Consider the following 12155-nt stretch of genomic DNA (forward strand, 5'->3'; position numbering starts at 1 on the left):
ACCAAGGACGCCCAATCAAAAAGCTGCCCATGTTTCCATTGAACAGCAATGCCCAATCAAAACCGCTGCCCATATTCCCACAGAACTGTAACACCCCAATCAAAACCCTGCTCTCGGACCAGCCAGGCGCAGCAGGGCGGGCTGGTTCAGTTACCTGCTCGATGCCGTTGTTGTCCAGGCTGCGTCTCTGCCGGCCCTTCTTCTTGTAGTTGCCGTTGATCTTACACTCGTAGCAGCCCTCGGTGGACAGGGTGCTCTCGTCATCCTCCTCAGGCTGGGGGGAGAGGTACTGGCCCTGGCCCTGGCCCTGGCCCTGGCCCTGACCCTGGCCGAACCCGAAGCCGGTGATGCAGTGTCTGTGACAGCAGAGAGGGGGAGGGGGTCAGCACTGAGGAACTACGATACGGCCCAATCGCAAAGACAGAATATAGATTATGATTCTCTGCAAAACAGCACTGCTGAGTTTCAGGACTCTTCAGATTCAACTATCAATGACAGGAACAATGACACTTTATCTCTGATCTCCGTTGCTAGGGTTACACATTCCCTGTGAAGGACAACAACGAACTGACTGTGACGTTTTCTATCTGGGCAGATGGTCTGCTTAATGCATTAACTTACAAATCCCCAAACTGATACTGCAGCTCTGAACTACTGTTAAACACTACTGGACTGTCAAATGTGGCTGTCAGTTGCATGCACGGGATCTGTACACAGGATAAATAGCAGTGACAATTATTAACGGTTATAATTATAATGTGGCCTCCACTGATCTGCACTCACCCCTGCCCTGCTCTGAAGAATCCGCCAGGGCAGCCACACAGGTAGCCCCCGTCGGTGTTGGAGCAACCGTAGCTGCAGGGGTTGCTCCCCATCGAGCACTCGTTCACGTCCTGGCAGCCCCCCATGCCCTGGTCGAAGTCGAAGCCAGATGGGCACACACACTTATAGCTGCCCAGCGTGTTGTAGCAGGAGGCAGAGCCACAGGACTGCTGGTTTGAGCACTCGTTCTCATCTGGGGGAGGGAGGGAGGGAGTGGCAGCCGTTAAGGGAGGATTTGCACAGCTAGCTTTGTACAGTCTTTGTGTAGCAGGTAGGTCGGCCCCACTCACCCACGCACTGGTTCCACTGGTAGTGCTGCATGTAGCCCTGGGGGCAGCCGCAGCGGAAGCCCCCCATCATGTTCTGGCAGCCGTGCTGGCAGCGGTGATTGCCACCACACTCATCCACATCTAGAGAGGGGAGGGGGGGGAGAGAGGAGAGGGGATGGGTGAGGAACAGCCTCGATCGATCTGTTATTGCCATAAAATCTTCACGATATTCCATAGAAACAAACATGTATTGCCACGTGTAAAGATTTTTAAACACTATCCGATAGGGAGGACATGCAACATTGTGCATTTCGATCCTCGGAAGATCTGGTTCCTGAATTCTAACAATTTGGAACGGAATTTTGTGTGAAATCTATGGAGTTTGAGATGTTGCCCTGAAAAAAAAAAAAAAAAAAAAAAAAAACATAGATCCATAGACAGGAAACTTAACATGGTGCACACAGAGATTGAAGGGGTTATATTACCTTACTGTAGTAAAGCAGCTGGGTTAAGCTTCAGCAAACAAACAGTGCAGTTATAAATTAGGAAGTGGCTGTACCTTCACATTCATGTCCAGTCCCGTCCAGTGAGAAGCCCTTCTCACACTCACAGCTGTAGCTGCCTGGTGAGTTCTGGCAGCTGCCCCTGGAGCCACACACGTCGGACTTGCCATTGCACTCATTGTTATCTGGAGAGGAAGGAAGAGACAGCAGCCTTTAAAGCCTCTGTTTGACCTGCAGGGTCTCTCTAATCTCTAAATCAAGGTTAAGGCTTCCAGTCCTAAAGATAACCCACAATACGCTGCAATCTTGTCTGAAAACTAACTGCCGTCTCATCATGCACAGATCAAGTTCCGACGCGAAACAAAATGACCTGCGAGTCGACTCAAAGTATTGCTTCCGAACTGCTTTTCCCTTTTGGCACAGGATTGCAGTGTGCGTGTGTGTGACGCTCTGTGCTCACCGATGCAGGCGGTCTGGTGCTGGGTGAAGCCAGGAGGGCATTTACAGTTGAAGCCCCCAATGGTGTTCACGCAGAGGAACTGGCAGTTGTGCTGTTTGGTGGAGCACTCGTCCAGATCTGTGAGGGGTCAGGACAGATGTCAACGTCAGGGGATAGGAAAAAACATCTAGATCTAAGCTCAGATCTAAAAACTGCACGGTCTACCGGGGGATTATAACTTGCTGTGCTGGCTCAGGTCTCGTTACCTTTGCAGGTCTTGCCGTCGGGCTGCATGACGTACCCTCGTGGGCAGGAGCACTGGTAGCTGCCCTCGCTATTCTTACAGATGAAATTGCAAGGCTTCGGAGACTGGGCACACTCGTCCAAGTCTAAAATGAAAAGAGAGCCAGCGAATGAAGCGTGGACCCGGAGCTGTGTAAGAGAGAGAAGCCTGGCAGCCTGCCTTACTTACCCACACAGGAGGTGCTGGTGAGGTCGGTAGTGTAGCCCAGGTTGCAGTGGCAGCGGAAGGAACCAATGGTGTTGATGCACTGGCCGTTCTTGCAGAGGTTGGGAAGCACTCGGCACTCGTCGATATCTGAAACAAAAGCGACCGGGATCGTTGGAGCAAGCTCACTTGCAATTGAAATGGTGACGGGGGTTACAAAAGCAAGCAACCGCTGTGTCTCCTAAAATCAGGTCACTGCAAGATTCCAGGAAGTAGAGTAACTAGAGGTAAAAAAACAAACCGATCTGTGGTTCTTACCTCTGCCGTCGGTGGTGTAGCCCGGCCCCAGAGGGCACAGCTTCTTGTACTGGGTAGTGCCAGGCAGAGGGCAGATCTCGCAGTGCGACCCCCAGCCGCGGCCCCCGTTGCAGCAGCACTCGGACTTGGTGACAGAGTTGCGGTTGGTGGAGGAGTGCTGGCACATGACCTGGAGAATCTCGGTGAAGCAGAAACCCTGGCGGTTATCTGGGGAGGCAATTGCATTAGTTATTTAACGTGGCGGACGGGTGATGGTGAAGCGCTGGCCAGGAGCGTTCTAGTGTCTGCAGACGGGCAGTGGTACTCACCGATGCACTCGGTGGCCGTGGAGCTGGGCTGGAAGCCGTCGTTGCAGTCGCACCGATAGCTGCCGACCGCGTTGATGCAGCGCCCGTTCTTACAGATGCCCGGTTTTGTGCGGCACTCGTTCTCATCTGCCAGGAAAACATGCTTGTGTTAGATTTCTGGAAGGGTTCACAAAGCTTAGCCCTTTCGTAATGTAGTGGACTGACCGCCAATCTCTGGACTTCAAAGCATGGCACTCCAGCTCACACCCAGTCTAACCACTGTAGCTACTGCCGTAGTACGGATTATTGACTGTTTTAAAACGTGTAACCATTCGAGATGGGCACTACAAAGCTTAATGACTTTCCTTGTTTGTAATTTTTTGCACTGATAAAACAAGAAACCTTATGCATGTTACTTTACACTATCTGGAGAAAACAGACACACACACAGAGGCCAATTACCAGAATGACCCTGTAAGACATGTCCTTTTTAAATCCCCCCATAATGCCTCCTCTACCACACCCTCACCCCTCCCCAACTCACCCATACAGCCCTCTCCGTCCGGTCGGCGCTGCATGCCTGGGGGGCAGATGCACATGAAGGTGCCGATGAGGTTCTTGCACATCATGCCCTGAGACTCGCAGTCATCGAGTCCATCGGAGCACTCGTCCTGGTCTGTGGAGAGACGGAGAGAGGGACTGAGCTCCACGCAGCGAGGCTGGAGAAGCAGGACTGGGATAAAGAGACGTTTAACCGACGGGCCTCCAGAGCGCCCCTCTTACCTCGGCACATCCGGTTGTCGTCACGCAGAACGTACCCGGCCGGGCAGGTGCACTCGTAACCTCCGAAGGTGTTGATGCAGCGGAACGCGCACAGCAGAGGGTTCTGGGAGCACTCGTTGATGTCTGCGGACAGAGAGACAGGCAGGGTCAGGAGGCAAGAGGCGGAGGACAGTGGTACGGCTGAAGAGGATCGCTGAACTCGCTCACCCTCGCAGGTCATCATGGGCCCGGGTTCGAAGCCCTCGTCGCAGGCACACTCGAAGCCGCCCACCACGTTGCTGCAGGTCCCGTTTCCACACGGGTTACCGATAGAGCACTCGTCTGTGTCTGGTGGCAGAGGAGGGGGTCAGACAAGCTCTGGTGCATCACATACACACACACATACACACACACGCGCGCACACGCACGCTCAAATCAGTAACGCACTAGAAAACAAAGATCAACCTCAACAGCTGTGCTTTTCTGTCCTAGTTACTGTTGTTGCTGCCTGTGCAATTACAAGGAGCTTTTCGGTGGACCGTTTGGATGTGATGTCTGAGCCTCTGGCAGCTGGCCCAGATCAATCGCCAACTTGAACAGCTCTCGGATATAAGAGCTGAAACCCTCTCGCTTCCAACAGTGCCGGCACAAACAGAACTGGGAGTGGAATAATCAAAATCTTTCTGTCCAGTAGAGATCCCCGTCTCTATTCCAGGCTGAACTATTCCGTTTGCAGACAGGAAGCCTCACCGACGCAGTTGACCCCAGTGTAGTCCAGGCTGTATCCGAAGGGACACTCGCAGCGGAAGGATCCATCCGTGTTGATGCAGATCCCGTTCACACAGATCCCGGGGTTATCCAGGCACTCGTTCACGTCTGGAGGGGGGCAAAAACAAGGATCTCTGTCTGGGGGAAACTCACCCCAATAAACCCTCACCGACCCCTGGGGAGTGTGTAACTCAGCGGTGCTAGATCACCATACCCAAGGTATAAACATTCCTAGGCTCTACCACTATCTCAAGACTACTGCCACCGTCACACTAACTGCTCTGATATAACTCATACAAAGTCTACTGCTCTATCATTCTGCAGCAGGGGTGTCCAATCACAGTCCCAGAGACAACTCCACTCCAGGTTTAACAGGTAAAATTATATAATGAACTACTTCAGGGTTTGGATGGGGGTTTTACTGGTTCAATTAAACAATTTAGAACAGAGTTGGAACAAAGACCAGGAGTGGAAGAGCCAGCTTTGGCCAATCTACTGTGCTCTAACTCTTTCTTGCGTACAAGGTTGCTGTCCTCTCCTGCAGGGATGCCATTTTAATTTCTTCCTCCCTTATAGAAAAAACAGATGGGAACAGATAAACATGTTCAATTTTAGCCCAGTTAAAATGCAAGCCTCTGGTCTCCAGTGTGTAAGGCTGCTGCCTGCTGTTGTTGCGTTTCAAGGCTCTCTGCTGTACACTCAGGGTGCCCGAGGGTACCTACCTTCACGCGTGTTTCCTTTGCCAATGATTGTTCCGTGACCGTATGGGCAAAGGGCATGGAACGCATCTGAAAGGAGAAAAAAAAAAAAACAAACAGAAAGGAAACTTTTTTAGAAAAAGGAACAATGCTGCAGTCTGGGACAGCTAAAATCCACTAAAACATTTTATTAAACACGGCCGGGGGGGGGGGCGGGGGGGAGTATTGTACTGTTAGGTTGAAAATGAACCTAGGAGGTGGTTTGACTGTGGGGGTCCCAGGATGGGCACTCACCTCCTTCCTGTGGGCAAAGGTCGCAGGGGTCTCCCCAGCCCTCGCCCGGCATCGTGCTGCAGCAGCACTTGTCCTTGGTGGTGTTGAAAGCTTTGGGCACCGAGCACTTGCCAGCGTCAAATCGAGTGAAGCAGAAGCTCTGCCGGGTGTCTGCAGGGGGGAAGAGTGTGGAAAACAAACCGAGGAAGGATTAGCAAACTCAAGCAGAGCTGTAGATTGAGCCTGTAGAACATTTTGCATGTGAAATTCTGCACTGTGCAATGATGCAATTACGAACGTGGGATCAATCTTCAGCGTTCTGTATCATGCAATGTACTGCTATGGACAAAAGTTTTCACCCTATAGAATGAATACGTGCTTCATAAAGTCAAATGAAACCTGCTGAATAATGTTACTTGAACATATTGAATTACATACAGCTTTGCAGTTTTCCCATATACTTAAAGAAAAAACTGACACATTTTACATTTCAAAATCTATCATGAAACTGGCTTCCGGCAGACTTTCACGATATCATTTAGTAGTTTCTCTGATTACACCATCTCAAATAAAAGATGAAAGTTATGCTCATATAGTTTTTTTTTGTTTTGTTTATTAATTCTGCCTCAATCCTAAAATTCTAGGTGATGCAAAACTTTTGGCCACAGCTGTGCAACGTTAGCAGTAATCTACATGCTTTACCTCCATGTGATTTACAATATCAGGACCCTCGCAGCTCGGATACGAATTGCAGTTGGAGTGTGTGGTTGTGGAACTCACCGAAGCAGCGGCGCCCGTTGTCGGACAACACGAAGCCGGGCTGACAGATGCACTGGAAGCTGCCGGGGGTGTTGGTGCAGGACCCGAACAGGCAAATATTGGGCTCTTCCTCACACTCGTTGATATCTGCCAAGAAAAACAGCCCTGTTAGCAGGCAAGCCAGCCTGTCCGGGCATCTCACACCCAGTCTACTCACTGTAGCTACTGCCATCATACGGATCACTGACAGTTTAAGATGTGTGACCGTTCGAGGCCAGCACGCTTAATTAATTAAGCATTATAAGCAATGCAGGAAGACACTAATACATCTGAGAAGGCTGTAAAGTATAAAAACATTATTATGACTATTAATATTATTATTAGAGAGGTTTCTAATGCCATTAGATGTTCTGACTGCACTATGTCTAAGCCTTGTGTAGCCTAAATTAATGCAATGCTAATACTCCAGCGTTTTGGATGCAGTAACTTTGCACTGAAAAAAAAACACCTTTAATTAAAAAGCTAGCTCCGCTGCGTGCACAGTGAGACTGCGTGCGTGCACGCGCGCACGTGCGTGTGTGGCAGCGCGCTCACCGTTGCAGTTGTCGTTCTGCACCTCGTACCCAGGGGGGCAGATGCAGCGGAATGAGCCGTCCAGGTTCTGACAGGTCCCAGGGGAGCAGGTCCCGGGGAAGCTGACGCACTCGTTGATATCTACAGAGGGAACCAGGAGAAGATCTCTTATGAGAAAAGCAGGCGTGGAACTTCACGAGAGTTCCAGAATGAGAACGGCCCGGGTTGACGCGCTCGTCTTAAAAAGGAGTGCCGTACCGACACAGTTCTTGCCGTCCGCGGTCAGCTCGTAGCCCTCTTGGCACAGGCACTGGAAGGAGCCCAGGTTGTTGATGCACTGCCCGTTCCGACACACCTGCCCAAGGAGAGCGGTGCACTCGTCCACATCTGCAAGGGACAGCGGCCAGCGGTTATTCAGAGAACATATTACAGCACACAGCAGTGCCATTTAAATAGCTTGCACAACAAAATAAATGAGGCAGATCTGCTGTGCCTGGTCATACATATCAATGCCTTTCATTCACGTTTAGGATTGCAACTCGACCTCAGAACGTCTCATTGTTCTTAAAACATGCATCTGCAAGTCAGCTTTCAAACTTAAACAACAACATGGGTCTACCTGCCTATTTCTAGCATGCCATCTGAAGAAAGCGGAAAACAAAACATTGTAGCTAACTGATCAATTGCTTTTCTTCTTCGTGAAGTATTTCTAGCAATGGATGAGTACCCTGTTGGATCTTTGGATAGAGAGCTGTGCGCTGGGTTTCAATCATTAGACGCCAATGTTCTACGTACCCATGCAGTCGTTGTTGTGAGTCAGCTCAAAGCCAGGGAAGCAGAGGCAGTTGTAGGAGCCCACAGTGTTCTTACAGGTACCGTTTCCACAGTGCTGCCGGTCACACTCGTCAATATCTGCGGAGCGATAGAGAAACACAATCAGAATAGAACCTCCCTTACCTGCACCCTGCAGACCCTGCAGCCTCTATCTCCCCTTCTCAAAACACTCAGCTTGAACCAACCCCAGCCCGGCTCCACTGCTCTATTACTCCTCCTAACCGCTGGCTGCTGGCGGCTGCGCTGTGCTCTTACCCATGCACATGGTCTGGTCCGCAGTGGCCTTGAAGCCGTTGTGACAGAGACACCTGTAACTGCCCTGCGTGTCGATGCACTCGCCGTGGCTGCACGCATTGGGGATCTCCTGACATTCGTTGCGATCTGCGGGGAGAGAGAGCGAACGGGAGGGCTAAAGAGAGAGACCCTGAGACATAGAGGAATGGGTTTGATTTGGGGTCCAGCCCCTGGCACTCACCCACACAGGCACCGCTGGGGGACAGTTTGAAACCAGGAGAGCACTCGCAGCGGTAGCTCCCAGGGATGTTGATGCAGTTGGCATTTCGCTGGCACAAGTTGTCCCCGTTGTTGCACTCGTCAATATCTGCAGAGGAAAAGAGCAGGTCAAGACAGGCAGCTCCACTCTCGATAGCCTCATTGGACCCTTTCAGGCTTATCTTAACACCAAATGAAATGTTGACAAGTGACCAAGGTTTCTGTATTGTAGTAACAAAAGCCAAGTAAGAAAAATATTATATCAGCTGTTCTGTTATCCAAGCGAGTACAAACATGTTTTGACATTTGAGGCCAAAGATTCCTCGACTTGAGGGGTTCTTAAAGTACTGACGGGACATTTGTATTTCTCCTGCCCTGTTCTCAAAACAGGAGTTCCTTTTTTAATTATACAACTTTCTTTTGCATTCTTCAGCAACGCAAAAACAATTCAGGCCTGCCGGAGGGTTAAGCAGAGGTCCTGGTTAAATGGAGAAGCTCGAGGGTTCCAATCCGACCCCGCGTCCCAGGCGCCGAGCCTCACCTTCGCAGACGAGCAGGATGTTGTTGTAGCTGAAGCCCATGGGACACTCGCAGCGGAAGCTGCCGATCTGATTGATGCACACGCCGTTGGCACAGATTCCAGGGATCTCACGGCACTCGTCGATATCTGTAGCGGCACCCGAGAAAACAACATCAGTCACGATGAAAAAAAAGTGACATAATTGTTTTAATTTGTTTTGTTTTTTTTATGAATACCACTGCTGTGACTTACCAATTGGTTTTCCAGTGTGGATGTCAATGATAAAGCCTGGAGCCTGGTTCCCACACAGGAGCTGGTACTCGGCTGCAAATTAACAGAGGCAGGGTTAGAGAAGAGGCAGAGAACATCTGTATACCAATCCCATACCGGGGTTAACACAATACAGGTGGCAGTACAGCAAATAAAAAAATACATGAGCGATTCTTTCAATAGATTAGCAAGTCAGGTTTCAGCTCCTTAATAATAACTTCTTCTAACACAGTTTCAACAAACGCAAAAAAAGGGTCACCATGACCTAGATTCTTAAGCGTTGGCCCAGATGTCTATGCCAAGTTGTGTATTGTTTGCTGACAGGGAACACAATAGGCTGGAACTTGGAAGGAGGGTCGGTGGCTAGCTAGCGTGACTCTCGTGGTCACTTACAGGTGGCGGGGGTGGGGCAGGACTCGCAGGGCTTGTTCCACGCTTTGCCCACGTTGTAGGAGCAGCAGCACATCTTCTTGGTCATGTTGAAGGAGAGCTCGTTCTCACACGTGTCGTTGAAGTTACGGTAGCACACGCTCTTCCTCATGTCTGCAAGACACGGAGACGGAGACAGAAAGAGAGAGAGAGAGAGAGAGAGAGAGACCTCCGTCAGGGACCGCTAGACACACGGGCTTACAGACACAGCGATGGCTCTGATAGGCTATCAACTCTGCGCTGACGGTTTTATAATAATGATCTTTACTTCTACAACCTCCTGCTTACGCTTCCCCTTCAGTGCGCACTGATAAATAGACAGATGTCAATCGGATTTGTTCTGTCCTTTGATCTCTGTAGGCTGCTGATTAAGTTTGAACCGCATGTGTTCGAGTGGTGGTGTTTGTGCTTTGTTGTGCTTTCTATTGTCGTTCTTTCTATTGTTTTCCAGGACCCCCTTGTAAATGAGGCCTCGGTCTCAATACATAATCTCCTGGTTAAATAAATGAATAAATAAATGGTTCTCTCCCTCTCCCGCCTGTACCCATACAATAGTTCTGTCTCTCTTCCTAATGCAATGGTCCCTTCCAATGCCCGCTTATAAAATCGCTTCCCACTCTACTCCCCAATACCCTTTGCAGTAGTTGCAGTAGTGGATACTAGCTCCCAATATTGCTCCCCCCCCCCCCCTTTGTCCAGGGCCCCTATGGCCTTACATACCCATGCAGTTGTTGCCCCCGTTGACCTGCATGTATTCCGGAGGGCAGACGCAGGTGTAGTTGCCCAGCGTGTTGTAACAGGTGCCAGGGCCACAGATCCCAATGTGGACTGTACACTCGTCAATATCTGCAAAAACAAAACGTCCCCAAAGCGTCAACACTATATTCAGCTAGAAAAGGACCAGAGTGCCTGTAGCTACTGTTTTACAAACTACTGAACACTCCCAGTGAGTCCCGCTATCTACATAGTACTGTCACTCTCTCCCAGGGTACAGAATCACATTCAAATATGCAAGATGAACAGTATAGTACATTACATTGGAGATTATATATACAACTGCGTAAATCAGGGTCTAAAAGAATAACAAAATATCATTCTGCAATCAGCCACTTCCCTAATCTCTCCATCCGGGGGGAGCCCCCCTCCCCAGCCCCCCTACAGCCTCCCTTTTCCCTAGCCCCCCTCCCCTCCCCTGGGGACCCCTTTTCCCCACCCCCTCTCCCCAGCCCTCACCCTCGCAGATCCGGGTTTCCTCGTTGAGGTGGTAGCCGGCCGGGCACTCGCACTGGAAGCTGCCGAAGGTGTTGACGCAGTTCCCTCCCTGGCACAGGCCTGGCAGCTCCTGGCACTCGTCGATATCTGTGGCACAAACGCGGGGTCAGCTGTGAAATCCCCAGGATGGGAGGGGACTCTCCAGCTTACCCTCTACTCATAAGCAGGGCTGCTGTGCTTGCTTAATCCCAATGGGAGCAGGCAGGGGAATGCATTTCCTTCTTTCAAGTGAACACCCCCGTGGAGGCTTGATGGTCTATTCCGCTGACAGCGTTCAACAGGGAGGTGACTAGTAAAACCATCTTGAGTTATGGAAACTGCAAGATCTGGGGGAGTATCCATGACAGTTCACCCATGATGTCAACAACCCTTAATACTGTTTTACAGACATATCAGATAATCAGTTTAAATACATCACTTCATTTTTCCATTGCTGTAGTAAAATACTCATGGCAGTCAGAGCAATAAGCTGTGAATCCCAATTGCAGGAGCCCGAGCTGAGCACTCACCCTCCAAGATGACAGTGATGGGGTTGGGGCGGAATCCCTCGCCTCCGGGGCACAGCGTCTTGTACTCCGCTGGAAGGGAGAGGAACGGGTTAAATCGGGTCACTTTTAATGAGGTTTTTTTTAAATGTGTGCTGTATAAGATTCTGCAGCACAGAAACAGATTATGCCAAGTATTCTGCAAATATTTGCAAATATATATATTTTTTTCTGTGTGAAGCGCTTTAGGATCCTTGTGATGAAAGGCATTATAGAAATGCGGATGGTACTATATTTGATATTGGAGAGTATATAACACATGTGGCAGTGCTGGAGCGAGTCAGGTATTCCACTGCATACGGTGTAATGGATCTGATATTTAATAGTGGAGGGTATATCACACATGTGGGTACATACTGGAGTTGACGAGAGGGCACAGTTCACAGGGGTTTCCCCAGGCGCCCCCGAGGGAGCAGCAACAGGATGCCCGGGTGACCCCGACACCGATCTCCGCGCTGCAGGAAAGTCCGCCGTCACCTCGCGTCAGTGTGTCCAGGAAGCAGTTCCCAACACGCGTGTCTGAGAAGGAGAGAGAGAATTAGCATTTAGACCCTCTTTCAAACAAAACCCCTGCAGGACTGAACACTTTTAACAGTAGCAGGTTCACTACAGAAATCGGCAGGGATTTCTCACTGAACTTGTAAGGAATGGATTTAAAGAACTTCACAAGCGAAATAAATATTATCTTAATGTTCAGCCCAGCCTCATTGCTACTTTTCTGAGTAACGTGCACAAAACAACGTACCGTACTTCTGTGACTTCTAGGTAGGTATTATAATAAGCTTCTGGGTAATACGAAAGACAATCTAAAAATGTGTAATTTGATTTGGAAAATCCAGAGTTTCACTGAACTCATCCCCCCTATCTCTCTTAC

At 49.9% G+C, this 12155-nt stretch overlaps 1 protein-coding gene across 2 annotated transcripts in view; it reads right to left on the bottom strand.

The window, feature by feature from the left end:
• LOC121301642 (fibrillin-2-like) overlaps nucleotides 1-12155 on the bottom strand; it is a 52379-nt gene that overhangs the window by 3132 nt on the left and 37092 nt on the right. For both annotated transcript variants that reach the window (XM_041231204.1, XM_041231203.1), the window contains exons 37-64: nucleotides 11639-11800; nucleotides 11246-11314; nucleotides 10698-10823; nucleotides 10185-10310; nucleotides 9429-9578; nucleotides 9018-9089; nucleotides 8787-8912; nucleotides 8229-8354; nucleotides 8009-8134; nucleotides 7715-7831; nucleotides 7178-7306; nucleotides 6941-7060; nucleotides 6368-6493; nucleotides 5609-5758; nucleotides 5339-5404; nucleotides 4599-4724; nucleotides 4077-4196; nucleotides 3870-3992; nucleotides 3631-3762; nucleotides 3108-3233; nucleotides 2800-3006; nucleotides 2506-2631; nucleotides 2300-2422; nucleotides 2055-2171; nucleotides 1651-1779; nucleotides 1113-1232; nucleotides 784-1015; nucleotides 155-356 (exon numbers count right to left, since the gene is read on the bottom strand). In XM_041231204.1, the coding sequence (XP_041087138.1) occupies nucleotides 155-356; nucleotides 784-1015; nucleotides 1113-1232; nucleotides 1651-1779; nucleotides 2055-2171; nucleotides 2300-2422; nucleotides 2506-2631; nucleotides 2800-3006; nucleotides 3108-3233; nucleotides 3631-3762; nucleotides 3870-3992; nucleotides 4077-4196; nucleotides 4599-4724; nucleotides 5339-5404; nucleotides 5609-5758; nucleotides 6368-6493; nucleotides 6941-7060; nucleotides 7178-7306; nucleotides 7715-7831; nucleotides 8009-8134; nucleotides 8229-8354; nucleotides 8787-8912; nucleotides 9018-9089; nucleotides 9429-9578; nucleotides 10185-10310; nucleotides 10698-10823; nucleotides 11246-11314; nucleotides 11639-11800 (3674 nt within the window). The remainder of the gene's footprint in view (nucleotides 1-154; nucleotides 357-783; nucleotides 1016-1112; nucleotides 1233-1650; nucleotides 1780-2054; nucleotides 2172-2299; nucleotides 2423-2505; nucleotides 2632-2799; nucleotides 3007-3107; nucleotides 3234-3630; nucleotides 3763-3869; nucleotides 3993-4076; nucleotides 4197-4598; nucleotides 4725-5338; nucleotides 5405-5608; nucleotides 5759-6367; nucleotides 6494-6940; nucleotides 7061-7177; nucleotides 7307-7714; nucleotides 7832-8008; nucleotides 8135-8228; nucleotides 8355-8786; nucleotides 8913-9017; nucleotides 9090-9428; nucleotides 9579-10184; nucleotides 10311-10697; nucleotides 10824-11245; nucleotides 11315-11638; nucleotides 11801-12155) is intronic.

This window comes from Polyodon spathula, chromosome 27 (genome assembly GCF_017654505.1).
Source record: "Polyodon spathula isolate WHYD16114869_AA chromosome 27, ASM1765450v1, whole genome shotgun sequence".
In the NCBI taxonomy this organism is placed as follows: domain Eukaryota; kingdom Metazoa; phylum Chordata; class Actinopteri; order Acipenseriformes; family Polyodontidae; genus Polyodon; species Polyodon spathula.